Below are 20,939 nucleotides of genomic sequence, written 5' to 3'. Positions count from 1 at the left end.
ACCCCTGCCATCTGAGTTCACAGAAACATATCAGCAAGGGTACTTGGTTTGAAATAATGCCATCAGCTTCCCTGGTGAAACCTGGGTGCAATAAAATCAACAGCACTTTGCCAGAATTCTAGGAGGGTCTAGCAGTTGGTCCTCTTCCCACCACATTTTCTCTGGGCTATGGAACCAAGACTGAACCTGTAAACACAAGTCTCACTTCCAACAGCCTTTATTTATTGGGTAAATTAAAATGGGCTTCTTATTCCATGCAGCTGTTTGAAACGGCATGACTCATGCAATGAAGAGAGATTAAGATACAAATTTTGAGACATTTCTGATTAAAAAAGTGGTATTTGGTCTTTCCACTGAGTAACTCTAAGCTCTAAAATGGCTTAGAGGTAATAAAAAGGCAAATAGAACTCAACATAATTTTCTTTGAAAGACAGTAATATTGAGCTCATGTCTGCTATACATATCTACTACAAACATATATTTTGCTTCTGGACTAGTTCAGACTGAAGCACAGACAAATTGTGCTGGAAAAAATGAAATTAAAACATGCAGCTTTGATTATCCATAATTTCCTCATTCTAATACAAACAATGAACACTAAGAGTAATGATTATAAAACAAAATAAATTCTATGTAAGTTGTTTTAATAATCACAAAATTTATCCTTTGCACCTTGTAAGCTGTGATCTTTCAAGTGGCTAAATGGACCCAAAATAGCTTAAATGATGAAGTTTATAAACGTTTTTAAAAACAAACATTCCATGTTTCATTTTACTCAGTACTTTGATTTGCAAGAAAGAAGACCCAAGTTGCTTTTTAAAACATACAGCAACATGATTGTAATTTTTTTACATGCCACAGAAGAGAGTCAATTAAAAAATTAATTATTAAAAAAACCAAAAAGTGACAATTAACTTTCATTAACAAGTTTATTATTTTATAGATTCAAGCACTAAAGACTGTCATATGACTGGAAATAGTAAACAAAATTTGCTCAAATTCATAGTTAAAAAATCAACACAAAGTCCTTAATATTTTCATTTTATTTTATTTTCATTTTATTTCATAAAATAATACACCTGAAAAGTCATAAAATACCACTTCAAAAAAGAACCAGTAATGAAAATTTAGTCAACACTGTCTTTGCAATATTTAAGTCTCAGGCACCCTCCAGTGTCTAGAGAAGAAACTACACAAGTGAGCAAGCATTTGAAGAAAAAAAGCCATGAACAAGTTTTCCTGTCAAGATAGAAGCCAACTGCATCATTTATAATAATTGCATATAACCCTGCATCAGTGATACCACACTGCACAATGTAAAAACTATTGTGAAATTGCATTTCATGGATTTCTATGGGACTTAAGAGGGTGGTATTTTCTTTGCTAGTGGAGAGGCATCTCCAAGCACACTACTTAGAAAAATACATTTACAACAGCATTTCTTATGAAGTCTGGTATTGATAAGTATTCAAGTATTCCTCATGGAATATGATCTCAATGTTTATACAGCTTGTTTATAACTTTTCTAAGGAGTCTAAATGAATAGTTTATTTAGCAGGACCTACACTCATAGTAAGGAGGAGGACAAACAATGCACGGAGAGCTAAAGCCAGACACAAATACTCCTCCTCCCACTTTATAATTAATGCCACACAAAACAGGAAGGTCGCATGTATACAAGCCTCTCCATGAAAGTTCACTGATTTTATGCAAAAAACCTAAACCACTATTTTTTCCATTGGTATCTTTGTTCCTTCTAAAAGTAATAAATCATAAAATCATAAGATGATTTTTGTACTTGACATTCAAATTGAAACAGTTGTGACTACAGGACAGAGAAGAATGCTTATTGAATGGACAGTGTTGTAAGTTACTGTTACTAGGTAGATCCACACAAATGGATCTGGAAATGGAATGAAAACTGGAAAAAAAAAAGTTTTTCAATTGTGATTATGGACAAACTAACATTAATTATGGATTTCTCCTTTGCTGTTTGTACTTCCACAACAAAACAAAAACTTTACATACAATTTAAGTGGTAATGAGTTAACATGTTTTGAAACACATATTAAGTAACTTGGAAGTGGTTACATCCTGATTAAAGAAAACATCTTAGAGAAGATCTTGTTTTATGTTTGTGTTCAGAATTATGGCTTCAGGTATCTTTCCTCATTAGGGATTGATATAAGAATGCATGTATATTTCTGAATAAGGTCTTCACCCTCCTGGGTGTAGCCTTACCAGGACATGTGCAAAACTGCTAGGGCAACCCTGGGCAATCAGGCTCGTTAATGACTGATTCGACTTCAGTCTCATAAGGTTTGATTTTTCCCCCTCACACTCAAAATCTTGTCTCTTATTTATTACATAACTTAGTTATGTTAGCTGCAGTCAGAGAAGCAAAAGTTTATTATTTGTCATTTAGTAAATTACTAACACTGGGTCAGTGCTTTAGTTCAGCTCAGAATTAAGAATTTCGTCAGAGAAAACAGCTGATGTCATTTTGCCCTAGTATAGCTGAAGAGATATTTTTAAAAACTGAATGAAATCATAACAACATTGACTAAAAACCTCTTATAATCAATATTAAAAATATTACAAATAAACCTAGTAAGGGTGATCCAAAAAGAGGTAGGAAACATTTAAGAAGAGGGTACACAAGATAAATATATTTACACACACACAATTATATATATACATATATGAGTATAAAAACATTAACAAACAGTCATTGCCCCCATAAAACTTACAACTGTGCTTAACTTGACATGTTGCAAGTATTTACATTGACTTCAAAGAGAGCTGACCATAATGTGCAAAACAAAGCATGATGTTACATATTTCCCAAAGTACTATAGGCTTATAAAAGTCATTCTATTCAGATTTTGGCTCTTTCTAAAACTTTTTGCATGCTTTTAAATAGTGATGTTCCTTTTTGCAATAGCTTCTCTGATTTGACGATCAAGTTCACTTACAATATGGTCTTCATGATTATAGACTCCTGTTCTCAGCAGGGTATCCCTCTCCTCTATCAGACGAGAGAGGTAATCATCTGTATTCTCATTTATTTTTCTACAATGAAGACTATCCAGTCTACCAGAAGAATTATCTCTGGCATCCTGCAATTTCTTTCTCTCCTCTTCTTGTTGTTTTAGCCTGATATAGATAAAATAGAAATAATTAGAGAATATTAATCCTCACTTTGATTATCTTTGTATTTAGTCTTTAGTTTATCTACTGAACTACAAAGTAAAATAAAGAAATCTGTGAAAGTAAAAAAATTATTCTGTCTCTGGGAAAAATAACTACAACTGAAAAGAAATGTAATACTGAAAAATTAACAAAACCTTCTGTATGTGCATATGTAACTATACTTGCTATCAAGGCTTTTCATTTATTTTCTGCTTGGTAATGTAATCTGTACTCAAATTAAAAGGGTTCAACATACAAAACTAGTGCAGACAGCTTTTGGAGGACAACATTAGATAAATTTAAAATTTTAATGTATTCAAAATCAGAATAAAATATGACTTGTTCTTTTCTTAACACAGCAGCTATGCTTAGAACTTATGATTTAAAATAGACAAAAAGCTTGGTGCTGTACATCTGTGGCCTTAACAAAAAATAAACCACATGGTGTTAAACATTGATTTTTCTACACTGCTGTACTGTTGCATTTTACAAATATGCAATCTTTACCTAAGGGACACTAAATCGTGTTCTTTCACTGAACTGACAGCAAATTATAATCTTGATTTAACTGAATCTTCTCCTGTTTTGAGACTCACAGCAAAAAAATAGAAGGAATGGCAACAGCTGGGGAGGAATCTTATAAATACTTTTTATACCTGTTAAGTTCATTTCTGATATCCTCCAGCTCTTGTCGGTCTGTTTTCTCCAGCTCTTTTTCTTCTGCTGCCAAATAGCGCAACCTCATGTGCTCGAGCTCTTGTTGCTGCTTTTTAAGGTGAGCCATTGCATTTTCTTGTTCACGCTGTATGGGAAAGGGTGAAGACATAACTCAGTTGACTACATGATTACGTGTAAAAGTGCTAATTATAGCAACAGAACAGAACTTTAGGAATGAAGTCATGACAATTACATCTCCAGGAGTTTTAGAAATGTAGGAGTTAACACAATGTCTTAGCTAGCGATATCTATAATGCAGTAAGACCACTGACTATCATCATCACAGTAAACCTGTCCAGGTTGGATCAACTGCAGCCTAGAGATTTCTTCCCATTAACAAAACAGCAAAATTATTAACAAATCCTCTTACTAACTCTAGCTTAAGTTGGTAGACATAAAACTTACACTTCTGGAACTGCTCAAGCTACTGAGATTTATTCCTTCACTATATGGTATATGAAATTTTTTTTAGAAAATAAAATCTAAATAGCTACAGGAAACTTCCATCATCAGCCCCATAATGACTAGTATCAAAGCTTTAAGAACTGCTTTTCGAAATTACAACTTATGGTTAAAAAATAAGCCTTGGCAAGGTGCCCTTTTGCAATTGTATAGTACTATGTAAAGTGTCAGGTAACTTACTTTGTGGTTTTAATGAAATCAGTCTATCCATTCTAAAAGTTTGCTTGGCTCTAATTTTTAAGCTCTATACAGATACTAAAAAAACAAAGGCTTGAATCCACTTCATGACATTAAGGTGGTTTAGTAAACATGGTCCTCTCTTCACTTATTTTTCTCCCTGTCATTTTCCATATGACCTTGTGCACTAACTGTGTAGTCAGTCTTACACCCAGAATAAGGCAGAAGAACTCGGGTAGTTACAAAATAAGACAGGAGTTACACAAATATCCTGGATCTAGGCATATTGTGAAGTGCAAGTTTATCTTTGAAATTCTGACATTGCTTTCATCTGGAGTGTTTGATTATTAATACAATCCATATTATATTTCTTATGCAGGTTAAAAAAGGTAATTTCTTTGCTTGATATGTGTAAGCATATTATTTACACAGTCAACCTCATATTATTTGAAAGATTTTAATAAGGTAGTTTCCTGAATTCCAGCTGCCAGCATTTTAAACGCTCCCTGCTGATGATCAATAGTGAGCGAGAAGATCTGAATTTCAAAAGGAATTGGTACTAAAAAAGGCTTCAACTGTTAATGTGAATAGACAACACAACAGAGAAGTACTCAACAAGAAATCAACCCTAAAGAATTTAAAAACTTTGTTTTTATACTAAAAATACTAAATATAGACCAGCCAGCCAAATTAAATGTTAAAACTTCAGTGAGACAGGTTATAAATCATGAAGAACATCTTGCTAAAGAGATACATACTAATAAAAAACCAGAAGCAGGAATCCTGCCAGAGTCTACAGCTGATAGATGACTGAAGCATAGAAAAAGCATTCAGTGAAGATAAGGCCATAGTCCTTCCTTCTCCATCAAGAATTCATTGCAGAAGGATATTCCCATGTGAGAGAGATCCTTTTTTATGTGGGAAAGGGTTGAAGAATGCTGTAATAAAACCTATTCTGCCTTGGGCTGAGAATAATCCACAAATACATACAGTATATGTATGCTTTTGTAGATTAAACAAGGTACTTGAAACAGGTTACTACAGACTGCTGGTATTTAGAATTTTCAAGAGTTATAAGGAAATCCAAACAAAAAGTTGTGACACTGACTGGAGGTTAGTCTTAATCCATTACCAACATTGGTGTTTACACCACAGGAATAACTATTTTTCCATTTTTTATTTTATTCTTTATTTAAATTGAGGCCTTAGAAATACCCAGAAAGTACCAGCAGAACTTAACTTCCATAGTGGCCAAACTGGTTGAAACCATAACTAAACCCAAACCTAACAGGTCATAGGGGTACACCAGGAAGAATTAATCTAGCTTTTATAGAAAAGTCACTCTTCCCACCAGTCTTAAAAAACCCAACCAAACACCACACTAAAGAAACCTCCTACCAAACACACAACTAAGCAGTCACAGCAAAAAGCCCTCTCAGCTGACTCAGGATTTAGAACACCAGAAAAAGGACAGCAATTGATCATCTCCACAACAGCAAAAAGGTCAAAGTGGAATTCCACAAGAATCTACCCTTCAACATATTCATTAATGAAGAAATCACTATGGAAGTTTGCTTCTGTTACAATGTAATTCAGCAGAGAAAAAGTGGATGTGTAAAGAGTGGGATAGTATGGAGATAAAAATGAAAAGGAAACAGTTTGAAAAGGAAACAGATAAATAAAGAATACATTCACTTATGTCCATTAAGTACAATAGCCAGAATGCACCTGCTGGCTCAGAATGTACTTAACTGACTGAGGGCTGCTGGAGGCTATTCAGATATCCAAGCTGCATTTCTAGATCTTGTGCACCTACTGCTGGCCTCTGTATGGACCAGACTGATATTTCACATAATATCAACTAGTTGGGTTTTTCTCACCCAATGAAGAGTATGGCTGAAACTCAAAACTAGGTATGTTTCAAACGAGAGACATAATTCAAGTTATTAACAGAATGGAAGTTATTCACTTAAGCAATATACTTGAGCACACAAGGAGCTTTTTGACCACAGAAAGTTTTGAAAGAAGATAGATATTTATGCTTGAAAAAAACCCAGCCCCTACATATAAAGCAGTACTGTTGAAGTGTTTGAAGCAAGAGGCAGAGAGTGGGTATTACTCCAACTCTGTAAAATTGATGTATCTCAATAATTCTGTGAGAAAATTAATTTTGAAGGTACTTTGTGCAAAAATTGACCAAAAACTAAATACTAGAAAACTGATGCAAAAAAGAGTAGCACTTGTTACTTGGACAACAATGCTTTCATTTAAACACAAACGATCACATAGCTGTGACTACACTGAGTAGAAGCCTTCTAATCCAGTCCTTCAGTTTGTGAAATATATTACTCTGATCTATGAGGGAAAATTTTGAAAGTGCTCTTCCACCTGCACTGCAGAAGAAAAGCATAACTGAAGCAGCCTGTGGGACCACAGGTTTCATGACATACTGATGCGTTACTATTTGATGCAGGGAAGTTCAATGATCCATACATTTCTGCTGCCCAGCAACATGCTCACAACAGCAACCTGAGAGCAAAAAAGGCATTTTAGACTAGCTTAAAGAAGTGGTATATAGACGAAGTACATATTCTTAATGTTAATAGACCAATGTCTATTTTAAATTGTATCTATCAGACCACAAAGAGGACACACTACTCCCAATGCTTTCATATTCATCAGATCATTATTTAATATATTGGTCCTTTATGCCCTCACTGAATGAATTCATTGAGAACTGTAACTTTTAAATAAGTATCATTAATAATGTTTAATTAAACCAAGAAAGAGACAACAGAGAATGATGAAGAAGCCAAGGAGAGAGGAAAGAAAAGCGAGCCTTTTCTGCAGAATCCTTTGTTCAGTTCCTGTTCCTTTTGATATTTTTCTCTGGAGAAAAATTCTATCAATGCTAGGGATAATGGTCCTAGATTTCTAGGGAAGCAAGATTAAATATAGTGCGTACTAAATTCTTGTTTACTCAATGAAGGAGAGAAACACCTTTATCAGTACATTTTGTCTCCAAGCTAATATTGGGTAGGAATTCCTTTCAGATAAATGTAATTTGGTATCTAATTTGATTACTAATAAAATTATGATGTAAACATGGCAAATATTTGGCACTTATTTGGGGTGTAAAGGGAAGAAGTCCAGATTAATTGAAGTCACTGAAAGTCAAGAATTTTAGAGGTGTGCCATGTTATGGCCCTGAATAGCAACATTTAAGCAAAATCATATTAAATTAAAAAAATAAAAATCAACATTTGCTGAAGCAAGATTTTCCTACCATTCAGTTCATGACAGTCCAGCTTGGAAAACAGACACTAAAACAAGTGAGAAGGGATTCTTTCATGATTGATCTTGTGTGTAATTTACATTACACACTTCATATTCTGTGCTTTTCGAATGTCTTTCCCAACATTAGTCTTTGACTCCTTTAAAAAGTCTGTCATAACAGTTTGTAGGGTGCATAACAGAAAACTTGTTCTATGTATACCATTCATAGCAGAGCACGAGAAGCCCATTTCCTAATAATCCATCAATACAAGAAGATGGCAAAGGATTTACAACAGTTTGATAAGAAGGGAGGCATGCTCACTTTAAATTAATTTATATACAATTTTGTTATGATCTGTTCAGGGGCCATAAAAAGACTGTATTTTGTTATAGTGAGAGAGAAGGAAGGATTTTTTACTCATATCAGTGATGAAACTGATGTCACTTTATCAGACACTCAGGTATTAAATCCACTTTTTCCATGACAATGTAAAAATCCACTGAGCAACAAGCACTCTTCTTTTTTTAAATAGGGAAGGAACAGAGCTCTACTGTATAGCAGGACTTGAAATGAAGCAGAATTTATTGTGAGATGTTTCAAAGCAAAAATTCAATTAATAGAACACTTCTGCACATTTACTTTATGCATAAAATTAAGTCCAACATTTCTAAATCCCTTTGCTGAAACAACAATCTTCATTTTATTCTGTGTATACTGAAAAATTGAGTTATAGGTGAATACTTGGTATTCTTCAAGTGTACTTCAGTGCACACAAATGCATACATGCTGCATGCTGAAAACTCTCAGTCAAGACTTTCTGGCTAACTTTCCAAACTTTACTCCTATAATATATCCTAAAATAAGGAATATTTCAGATTTATTCCCAACTGCTTATTCTATACAGTCAGGCTATTTCAAATATCAATAAGAAGTACTACTACTTTTGTTCCTAACCTTTTGTATTTTTAAATCGTACCTAAGGGAACACTCCAGAATCATCAGCTGCTGGACTAAAGGCAACTTTGTGAACAGAATATAAAACCCACCAGAAACTCAGAACACTGGGAAATATATTATACTTGCACCATCACCCAATCATCAGCTACTATCCCACAGTAAGGCAGCAAGAGATTAATCAAGAATATCATATGTAAGAACATCAAGAATTATCTCTGCAATATGTATTAGTTGGTGCAGACACCTTCTCCTGCGCTACTTTCTTAGCACTTCTAATCCTCCTACTCCTCTTGCTCCTTTTCCTTCAGCCCCTCACTCACCTCCTGAAATTATACTCATCAACAATATTCCTTATTAATTTCACATTTTTCCATTTTCCTCCACAAACAAAATAAATCCATACCAAACAAGTCTGCATTCTAGTTATCAGATAACATATTTCAAGATTTTACTAATTTTCTTCACCAGTTTTCATCTCTAATGTAGTGCTTGAGGAATGCAATACTGTTTTAGAAGCTTGTATGGTGGAAATCTCAATCACATTTTGAAACTTATGATACTACAGAAATATCAGCATTTAACAAAAATTAACTGATAATAAAAAAACCATCAAAATTTGAATTATAATCAGATCATTAAAGAACCCCTGTATGCCACCAGGTGCTTTAGTTAAGAGGCTCTTCAATCAAGGAAGCACAATCTTTATTTTGCCATAGCTGCCTATAAATCCAAAAGGGAGATGTAAACATACATACACTAGACTAAACAATGGCTAAATAGCAGCCACTATTCACTCTCCCACTCATACATACCATGCAAGTCTGTGGGAAAAACTTACGATTGAAGCTAAGGAACTCAAGTAAAGTTTTCTGAAAATAACCCAGAGCTGACAAGTCAGTAGGAGGGCCTGGATGGTTTCAAGACACAGTTTTTAACCAAGATTTAGACTTTCAACTGTGGGGTTTTTTTGTGTGCGAGTGTGTGCCTTTTTATTTTTTTTAACAAAGATTTACATCCTATCCTTGGCTAAATTACTTATAAATTAATCAAATTAATTACTGAGTGGATAAGCAGGATACTGGACAAGACAGAATGAATTGTCAGCCAGCTAATATGGTCTATGCTGTTTTAAACAAATACCTCAGTGCTGGTTCTAACAGGTCTGTAGGACACAAACACATTAGAAAACTTATAAAAATACTTCTTCCAGAACAGTGGATGCATGCACATTTTGAGATTTTGGCTATTTAGAGTAAATCTAACTGAGATAATCAACTTCTGAAAATGACATTTCTGCCAATTTTGATTCTTGTCTTGATAAAATGTTTCTTACCTGTTTCAGACAGGTAGTAAATTTGATATCTAAGTTCTGTGTAAACATGGATGCAATTTCATGTAAATAGTGATGATTCCTCTGAGAAATAATGTTCACATAAAAAAAAATAGGAAATCTCATTTGTGTAGTACTTAGGTCATCCAATCACCAAACATTGAAAGAGTTTTTGAAATCTCCAGAAATGTTAACATTTACCTGGGTGCACAGATTATGTAGTTAATTTGATGACATTTTTGTCTCCCTAAAAGTTGAACAGGGCTATAACAATTGAAACATTAATACAGACTTCTACTGAGTAAAAGAGAAAAGAAAAGTAAGCTGGGTAAAGTCTATTGTCACTCAATTTTACAAGCCAATTTAAATTTAACTAACTTCTGTATTTTCTAAGTACATAAGTAAATATGTATGTGTGCCTTTGTGTACTTCAATAAAACTGGCACTGTGTTTAGCATTAAAAGTCCTACCCATGGAGAAACTTAGATCATATTCTATTAACAGTCCCATACTTTAAGTTATGTGTAGTGTCTCTCATATTATGCAAAATATAAAACTATCCCAGATGTGTGCTAAGAACTAGTTCCAAAGTAAAAGAAAACTTTTTAATTAAGGAAACATTGACTTTTATGGTTGCAAATCAGAAGAGCATTTTACTAAATGCTTAGCCTGTAGATTATGCTTCTTTAATTCACAAATTGACTGCACCAGGTCACCTTTAAGTAATGGAAATCTCTGTTTAAACATTTTTTTGGCAATGGGCACAAAGCATTAGATCTCATTTCCAAGACTTACCAGCTGGGTTTTGTCATTAACATTTATTAACAATCTAAGATATGGCTTTCAGCGTCTAATCCTCACTACACAAATGTTTTGTGTAGTTCTCTAGAGAGCTTTGGTGTGACAAATTACTGGCACAGATTACAGCCCTGTGGCTATTCACCAGAGGCAACACAAAATTAACATGGTACTAATCCAATTCAAACAAGAAATTGGTTAGACTATGCACAATTGCACAAATCATCTGAACTAAAGCAAATCTAGAATTCCTTAAGCTACAGTTTCCAAATTTATATTTAAAACACAGTAAGTTTTTTTTATCAGATTTGCTTCAACTTTTATTTGGCTCTTTAAAGTCACTTAGTCTATTGATAAAGGTTTTAAGTATAGATGAAGCACAGGAATATAAAAACCACAAGGAACTGCATTGAAAGGGTTTGTTCTGTTGTAAAAGTTTTAGGCAGCATAATCCACTGCACATGCCAACTTGTTTCATGGTTCAGACTTTCATCAAGAGGTTCAGTTGAAACCATCAACACATATTAATGAAATCAGTTCACCAGGTCTTTGGTGATGAAATTTGTAACAAGAACCTGATAGTGATATACATTAGTGTTAGTGTGGCAAGTGATAATCTTTGCTTTTAATCCATGGCAAATTTTAAAACATGGCAAGAAAAAACAAGCTGGATATTTCATGACTGCTGAAGAAATCTTAATCAGAGGGATAAGATTTATATTCCTCCTATCACCTTCTCAAGCATAGATGTTTCACAAATTGTAGATGACTCCTTTTATCACTAGGCAAAAAAGGTACAATTTGAAGACTGCAAATGAAGGTTAGTTTTGACTTACTAACTAAAAACCGTTGTGGTGTGCATTGACTCTCTTCAAACATAAATACAGACTAAAGAAGTACTATAAACTAGAAGAACACGGGCTTAACTTCTTATTCTCCAAAACCTGAATATTCTATCAGTAGAAATGAAGCAGGTACCATAATCTTTAAGAAAACCCAACACTGTTCCTCAAGCTGGAAGTAGGTGTGAATACAGGCAATAAAAACCTTTTACTAAATGTGAATACTGAAGGTCTGTGCTCATGTCAAGGTTTGTTCATGAATCAATTGGGATTAATGATCTACTAATTTGTTTGTCAGGACTAATGGAAATGCTAGCCATTCTTAAGCACTTTGTTTAGCTAATATTTACTGGAATTCGTGAAAGACAGATGATGACAAAACACAACACGTAATAGAGATTCAACAAGGATGAAACTGCTACTACTGCATGTTTAAACAGAGTAACTTCAAGTCAAAAGTATGTAACTGTATCTATATAGATGCCCACAGACACATTAGAGCTCCTAGAAGTAAAATAGCATATTACATTAGTATGAGGTTAGAATTTCCAAAAGCAGAGAAAAATTTCACATCCAGTGTAAGTTAAGTTTTCTTCATTTTATGCATCATCAAAACTTAAACCCTTATTTCTAAAAGTGAAGGATTTGTTTCTCATCTTTACCCTTCATTCATTATACAAATAAAATACAAAACAGTTATTATGTAACTGACCGAGATGGTTGGGATTGTGGCAAAATATTTTCCTGGAAGAGCTGATGCAGAATTATTTGGAATAAAATTAAACCTTTTATTTTTCTAATCAGGTCTGCTTTTAAATAGTTCAGCCTTCTTTGCAGGTCTGAGCCTTGGTCCTTCCTGAGTTCGAAGTCAAACACAAGCCAGTTTTGCTGTTCTCATTTTTGTTAAAAGCACAGCTGAGAGCTTTACTTTGCAAAAACAAACAAAACACTAATAACATGAAAACAGTAGTTAACAGTAATCCCAGCAGCTTCCAAAATGACAATAACTTGGTTGTCTCATATGAGCAATGAAAACCTGCATACCTGTTTTAACCTTGCAAGTTCTTTCAAAGCCCTCGTCCATTGTTGTTTGTAGTGAAGCTTTGACTTGGTAGCTGACTCTAACTTTCTTTCAAGTTCAACCTAAAAGCAATTAAAATCATATCAGCTGAAGCAATAACAGCAGTAACAATCACTGAAAGATGTATATATACAAAGAGTCTGGTTTAAGAAAAGTGTTTATGTAGCTTAATATACAACATCATCTAAAGCTGTTATACACTGTAACATAAATATTATGGCACAAGAACATTTTCTTGTTTAAAATATAACCTTATTTTTATTGGATGGCCGTCTATACAAAGAAAAAGATTAGTTTTTAGCACTAAATCTGCTGATGTAACCTTAAATTTAACATTCTCAGATCAGCCATCCCCTCATCCTTTTTTTATTCAAAGTGAGGTTAAAAACACTAATTTAATGAAAATGCTGATGGATAAATCTCTCTTAAAAAGGTACATAGATTTTTTTTTCTTTAGTTTGCTGATGGAATATATGGCCTACATAATTTTCTCTGAAATACCCATCTGCTCCAGACATTCTTTAAAATCTCTGCATCTACTAGTGTGAACCTATGATATTACCAACTAAATACATCTTTAAAAGTTGTTACCACTAAAAAATTAATTTCATTTATTTGTGCAAAAAATTTTGTATTAAAAGACAAATGAAAATATTTATAAACACAATTAGAATTAAAGTATTTTTCACATCTGAGGAAGTACTTTTTTTGAATCTGACAAAAATTATTTTCATTAAACTTGTGAAGATCTTAAGGAACTGGTTTGTTTAGTTCATCTAACAAAAGAAGAAAATCTAAAAATATTTAATGTAAGAGCTTAAAAAATCTGTAGAAACACAAAAATATTTTGCATCAGTTGCTTGCATTATTAGAAGTTATTAAAGCACATTACTGCTTCCTCTACAGAAATAAGGTGACTGTTGATGTTATTTGTGTCTGAATATTTAAACTCTGAAGAAATTACTGGAAAAAGTAAACCAAAATGGACAAATTACCACTTCATCCCACAGTAGTATTCTACATCCCTTTTATCAGTGAACACACCACTGTGACAATTTTTAAGTACTAGAAAAATTCAACATACCTTTTCTAAAGTGAGAAGATTTATTTCTGATTGTAGCTGGATTTCTGGTTTGCTACTTTGCTGTTCTTTGTATTGCTGGAATTCCTTCTCTAAAGTCTTATGCTTATTTTCTGCTTCAAAAAGCTACATTAAAGAAACCAAAATGCAAGTTAGCAGAAAAGCCCATTCACAGACAAATAATTAGATGACAGAATTTAAGTTACTTCTTAGTCCTTGGAACAAACATTTTACTGTCAATTATCTGATATAAAACAGACACTGAAAGTTACACATTCATAATTAATGATTTCTTGAAGATGGCACACAGCAATGTTTTAATAGGAAGAGTTTTAAGGAGGATCTTTGCTCAGTACTGGAAAGAAAAAAACAAGTCTGTCCTCATAAGCATAAGATCAAGATTTATGCACATTTTTGTTCACATTTCTAAAACAACTTGCAGAAGAAATATAGAAAGCATAATACTAAGATTTACACATCTTTTGAAGAAAGCCAGTGTTATCTACTATATGAAGTTTTATTACTTACTCAATTTCACAGCATAACTTTTTTAGGAATGTCTGCGAAAGGAAACGACTAATACTTTGTACAGGCAAATGATTTAGAAGAAAGCCTAAAGTAGAAAGGCTTCAGTGACTAATGACTTAATGCTGAGTACCTCTGCCCTCACACTGTATTTCCACAGTTTCAAGAAGAGTTTTATAACGAGAGTGCTTTGCTTTTTACATACAATGGGTAATTTGAAAAATGATGCCAATACACAATTACTTGCTACAGAGAAAGTAATGAAGTCAAATGTTTAACAGCATTTTTTATAATATATTAAAAATACTAAGAACTTTTTGTGAGGTTTTCTTCTTCTGTTAAATATTACTCAACTATAAATACCTTAATACACCTGACGGAACTGAACTATTCCATACTAGAAAATGATCCCATGTGTTGATCTTGTATTTATGTCCAAATAGATAATGCAAGTATTTCCATGAATTCTATCCCACAGTTTAAATACTGGGTGAAAATGCTTTAGAGAATTCATTTGTGTTTCAAAGCTAACAATTTCTACTAGTACAATAATAGTTTAATTCTTTGGATCTTCTAATTGAGTCAGCTTTACTTTTCTCCCAGATTTCTGCTTTTTGCATATATAATTGTTACGGAATGGATGTAAGAAAGCAAAGATATTTCCTAGGGAGTGATACAAAACCAGAGTTTGCTGTCATTGTTTTTCTCACACAACTACAATAACCTATTGAACTTGAACAAAAGATACTGCTGTTTAACACCTTTCATTTTTACCTATTTATTTTTAAATCAGACAGAGACATAATGCCAAAGACAATAACCAATTTCTTTAGCTATTAGAAATATCAGCTCTCCCTGGAACTTCTAAAACAATGTTTAATTTCTTGTTTTGTTCTGGAAACGCTTTCAAAGACTGAATATCTTATGAGACCTCAGAATTGTGGACATGAGGAAACTATAAAAATACCACAAATAAAGAACAACTTCCTTATCCAGAAAGTAAGGGTGATGTTCCTCAAGGTGGATGCTTCAAGGATCTCCTCTTGTATATAGTGGGGCTTACCTCAAAACAGGTTGAATTCTAGAGATCTCTAAGTGTCTAAGTGTGGAAACTGTGTATTGACAAGTCCCTTTTAAAGGTATGGAATAAGACTACTTATTCCAGAACATTTAACATGTGTTAAAAAACCCAAAAAAGTCACACAGACAAAAAAACTCCACATCCAAAAAGGTCTTAAAAGAAGAGACTCATCTGGTAGCAACAGAAACTTTCTGCTTGTGCACATCACAAAGAGCAGGGCCCTAGAGTGAAACTCCAAAGTAGGCAAACAAAATCTCACCCCCAACAAAGCAAAAGAAAAAAGCCTGTTTCATGCACAATATGTGGCAACAACCATCACATATTGAAGCATAGCAGGAACAGCACAGAGGAAGACAGCCAGGATGCTCTGGAAAAAATGGCCTTAGTACAAAACAAGAGAAAACATAGTGGGGCTTGTGTTTGGAAGCAAAACAGTACGACAGCCACCTATGTAATCAGGAACGGTATGTTGCACAGGCACTAAAGGCGCCTTCATAATTAGTAAGAAATGTACTTAAAATTAACAAAAAGAAGTTTTTTAATATAAAAGACATAATTAAATTTCAAAACTCACTGCCATAGGATGTTGCAATACTAAATACTTTTTTAAAGGAATCATATGAGATCATGAAGAAAACTTTCATTGGAGGCTACTGGGTTTGAAACTGCTTCTGGCAAAGAGTACATATAACCCTTGATGGTATTGCTGGATATACCAAAACTGCATTTTTTTCAGAATCTTGCTTCCTTATCCTCTAAATCCAGCCATTGCTGCACCATAGTCCTGAGCTAAGTGATCTTCGGTCTGACAATTGTATGTCTGTTCTAAAAAGGAAAAATAAAGTGATTCTGATTTTATTTTATTTAGATTCTATTTTATTTAGAAAAGGTCTGTTGAAGCTAAAAATGGTCAGTGGGAGCTGAAAGAAGGAATAATTAGTAATACTAGCTGGTGGCATTTGGCCGCTTGAACAAGAGCTACTAGCAGCTGCCAACAACACATAAAATGCAAAAGTGATCCACTTATCACTTTGAACAGGACTGCATTCTGCGGTTTCTTCATCTCAATTCAGTGAGTGCTCTGAAGTAGAATAGTCAAAATAACTATTTCAAGGTTAGCAACATTTTTGTATTAGCTGCATTTTAAAAAATTTCATTGTACTGTGGTTAACATATGCTAACAAATAAAGAAGTAGGTTAATAGCAGTATTTATTACAGAACTGAAAAACTCACAAAAATCTATTACAACTCTTCCTAAGTACAAAAATATGGTTTTGGCTGACACAGTTTTTCAAACAGTGAAAGCTAATATTGGATTATCACTCTCACATATCAGACACAAAAAACACTAAAGCAAGTAATTAATCTACATAAACAAAATACTTTTCACAACACTTAGGCATTTGTGAGATTTAATCTACTTAATAACAAATTATGTGTCTAATGCTATAACAGCTAAAAAAATAAGTACTAACGTTTACAGTTTACTTTAACAGTCAGGAGAAATGTCTAGACTATCCTTGTTGTTAGTGCCAAAGTTAGCTTACAGGACAACAGAACATGGTCTAAATTTTCTGTTTAGAAAGTACTACTCAGAATAGAAGACTGCAATAACAAGAGAGCTTCCCCTTCTGTCCCAATAAGGATAACAGAAATACTCTTTTGCAATAGAAAAATAAAACTAACTGCATGGTCAAACTACTTAGATGTTAATGACCAATAATTATTTAAGTTACTGAAATGTACATTGCTGTTCAGGCTCTTCATGTAATGTAAGCTTTTAAATGAAACTTGATTTTCAATGTTGAAAAAATAATCACAAGCACCACACTGCAAACTGGCCATACAACTGAGCAAGACTGACACAGATGGATCTCAGCACAGAAATCCCAAATTTAAATAAAATGTTTGTTACAAAGTTGCCAGAATACAATTGCCTCCAAACCACTAAGAATACCGAACTTGGTGTTCTTAGAAAAATGCTCACTTTTATTGTGTACATACCTGCTGATGTAAGCGAAGCTTGTCTTCTTCCAGTTGTTTGATTTTTGACCTTTCTAGCTCTAGCTGGTGTGCACATTCCTCCCTGGCTCGACGCACAGAATCCTGAAGCACCTGCAGATTTCGTTCATGCTCTGCTTGCAGCTCCTTCTTTACTCTTTGAAGCTTAAAAAGAGACACATATTTACATTAATCCATATGAGTGAGAGCTTCACTTGAAAAGTCTTACAACTGTTACTGCTATTCATGACAGAAAAATTGTTATTAATTTTTGAAATTAAACAATAAAATTGTCCAACTGCTCACTATATGTGTTTACTGAATTTCAGTTTAACTACCAATCTGCCAATTATTGTATTTGGGCTACAAATATACTCTTGCTCGACTACTGTAAAAACAAGGTCTCGGGAGCTCTTCTGTCCGATCTAAAAGATTCTACACGATTGCTCAAGGCAGGTTTCACTTCCACCTTCCTACTCCAAAGTGAAAAGCTAAATACTCCAGTTCACTGCAGAGAGCATGGAAGTCACAGCTACAGCCAAAAAGTCTTTAGGTCAGTGAGACTGCACTGTTCAAACTGAGCATATTGAGATAATTTTTCATCAAGATGAACTGAAGAAGAATCCTTGACACGTTTGAACTTTCTAGGAAGATGCTACTGTCCCAGATGACTGCTAGCTGAATAGAAACTTCTCCAATGTCCCATTTCTCAAACTGGAATCTGCTAACTGAACACTACATAATTTTGACCAGATGTTTTTTGAATCCACTGATTTTTATCATCTCTAGCTCTCAGGTCAGAATCTTACTAAACTTTGAGAAAGCTTTTAGAAAAATCTACATAAGAGTCAAAATAACTACTTCTACTCAGACTGAAATGCACTTGGCCAAACCTGAGCACCAGATTTTGTTGCACAGATGCTGAGGTCAAAACATTATTTACAGCACAAACTGCATCTTGAGGTACAGACAGCCTGGGAACTGAACAGAACACTGGCTCAGCCAGTGAATTTCTGTGTTGGGAATTATCAATTTTGTTACAAGCACAGAAGGCATTAGTAGGCTAGAAAAATTAATCTGAGTTACAAAGAGGAAAGATAAAGTTTACCTGTTTGGACAGCTAAAACACCACAGTATTTTACCTACATAATTTTGAGTTTGTTCTGAAATACAAGAACAGGCAGTTTATTTTCTCTTTCCATATGACTAGCACCCCTGAAGTCACACACACTTTGCCAGATTGGGAGTGTTCAGTACAGTGGTAGTTACTGGTTTCTCCTGCATCCTCTTTCACCCTGTCACTATTGGAAAAAAATAAACAGAAGGAGGAACTCTGAAAACGTTGGCTAACAAAACCTGAAGTTTCTCCCAGATCTTCTTGTCACCTTCTCCTATTTCAACAAACAATCTAGCAATTACTTTTTGAAGTGAGGCACTCTTGTGTATGTGTACAACAGTCACTTGACAGTGCTAAATTTAAAACAGAGATATGCTAATGTTACACAAATGTCTGCACTGACATTAATTCTGTCAAGAATAGAAGGTTTACAGTTCTGTAATCCTAGCAACCCTTTTAAAAGTTCACCGAATTTCTATTTCGGTAAAAAAGTGTAGCTGTAACAAAACTTGGCTTAATTGCTAGTGTTCCTCTACTTTTCACTATGAATGTATCTAGTTAGTATCTTATACACAAAGCATAGTTGTCACTATGTGAAAACTCAAACCTTATAGAAGTAGCTAATGCAATCACATTGTTTAATACAACCAGCTTTTACCTCTGATTCAGCGTTAAAAAGCTGTCTCTCTCGCTTATCCAGATCTCTCAGGGTTTTCTGAAGCTGTCCTTCCAAAACATTATATTCTGCTACCTAAACAAAGGAGGGAAAAAGTATAAAATATTGATAGCTTTTATTTAGAAATTTCCATATAAAACAAACATCTAGCTCTTAAGAACTTGCAATGGAGTACTTACTTCTAACTCATAGGCCATAGAAGGGCTTTTTGACCAGGCAAGTAAAATGCAATCAAACAGCTACCATATACAGCAAAACTAATCTAAGGAAATTTCCAACAAATATTCTATGATTAAAGGCTACTTTTAATTCTTTTGCACTGTTGTAGACTAGCTGCATGCATATCAGTAGCTGCAAAGGTTAATTACAGACCCTTTGATACATGTTACCAAATGCCTTGTTAGATTTATAACAATTTAGACTTTCTGCAAATATAAGGAGGAATTTCCTTACCTTTTTCTTCACTAATGCCTCTCTCTCTCTGTCTCTTTTCTTCCATTCCTCTGCAAGTGCTTGCATATGGACCATTTCCTTCTTTTTAAGCTTTTAGAGGAAAAAAAAAAAAAAAAAAGAAAATCCCAAACCAGATCAAAATTGCTGAAAGTGCACCTTTAGAGTACTAGCAGACCTAAGTCTTGAAGCAAAAGTGTTTAGCATGCTGACTTGTATAGTTCAAGATATGACTGTGATAGTGAAAGACATCTTAAACTGAAGTACAAAATGCAAAGTAAATGCATGTTTGAGAAAAATATCCAAAGAATTACTAGATTTTCACTACCTTTTCAAAAGTAAACATGAACACATAGAACAATCTCAAGAGTAGACAGCAATGAGATATGCAACTAACAGAATACAGAATTAATATTTAACATCAATAGTTTGAATCTTGAATCTATTGTACTTTATAAAGAGTAATGGAAAATTGTGAAGATGGTATTCTGCAGTTCAAATCCAGCACTTTCCTCACTTACTTAAGAATTAACCTTCTTCCTTAAGTAAGAGCATGGAATTTGTGAATGGAGTAGTTTACATCTGAAGTTTTAATATTCTGTATAAGTAAAATTTATTTCTTACTTGAAATACTAAAATAAAATATAATTAAGGTTATTATCTGTACCAATTCTACTAAAACTTCTCTGGCAATCACATAATTTAGGTAATAAAAAAGAGAGAAAAAACCTGATTTTCAAAAATGTCCTCTTGCATTTCCTTCCACATTTCTAACTCCAGTGCTGCTTTGTATTCCAGAGTTTCTCGAGGTTCTGGATGGTCTTCTGGGGCACGGCAAAGCTGAGTGTGAGGGACATGCTGTTGCTGACCAGCACCTACATCCTGATATAATAAGAGTGGATTTTTCATTGGAACCTCAAATTGTCAAAGACATGTTCAAAGGAAAAAGAAAATATTTATATAAAATTTACTTGAGAAGAATCTGACACCATAACTTCTTGCACTTTGACAAGTCCGTAGTCTTCCAAGGTGACGGCGTACGAAAGCTCTGCTATTCTGGTGCCTGACCTATAAATAGCATTAGAATGTTATTTTAATTAAAACTGCCTAAAGATACAGAAGAAGAACTGTAAGACAACACCCAAAACAGCAAAGCCGAAGTTGTTCTGTGCAA

At 33.9% G+C, this 20,939-nt stretch overlaps 1 protein-coding gene across 1 annotated transcript in view; it reads right to left on the bottom strand.

Annotated features, from left to right (window-relative positions):
* Positions 1-910: 910 nt before the first annotated feature.
* CEP120 (centrosomal protein 120) overlaps positions 911-20,939 on the bottom strand; it is a 37,389-nt gene continuing 17,360 nt past the window's right edge. The window contains exons 13-21 of the mRNA XM_066568895.1: positions 20,737-20,833; positions 20,495-20,647; positions 19,769-19,858; positions 19,298-19,390; positions 17,526-17,687; positions 13,918-14,040; positions 12,797-12,895; positions 3,849-3,994; positions 911-3,156 (exon numbers count right to left, since the gene is read on the bottom strand). Of these exons, the coding sequence (XP_066424992.1) occupies positions 2,916-3,156; positions 3,849-3,994; positions 12,797-12,895; positions 13,918-14,040; positions 17,526-17,687; positions 19,298-19,390; positions 19,769-19,858; positions 20,495-20,647; positions 20,737-20,833 (1,204 nt within the window). The 3' untranslated portion in view covers positions 911-2,915. The remainder of the gene's footprint in view (positions 3,157-3,848; positions 3,995-12,796; positions 12,896-13,917; positions 14,041-17,525; positions 17,688-19,297; positions 19,391-19,768; positions 19,859-20,494; positions 20,648-20,736; positions 20,834-20,939) is intronic.

This window comes from Molothrus aeneus, chromosome Z (genome assembly GCF_037042795.1).
Source record: "Molothrus aeneus isolate 106 chromosome Z, BPBGC_Maene_1.0, whole genome shotgun sequence".
NCBI lineage: Eukaryota > Metazoa > Chordata > Aves > Passeriformes > Icteridae > Molothrus > Molothrus aeneus.
This window is presented reverse-complemented; position numbering and strand designations above follow the sequence as displayed.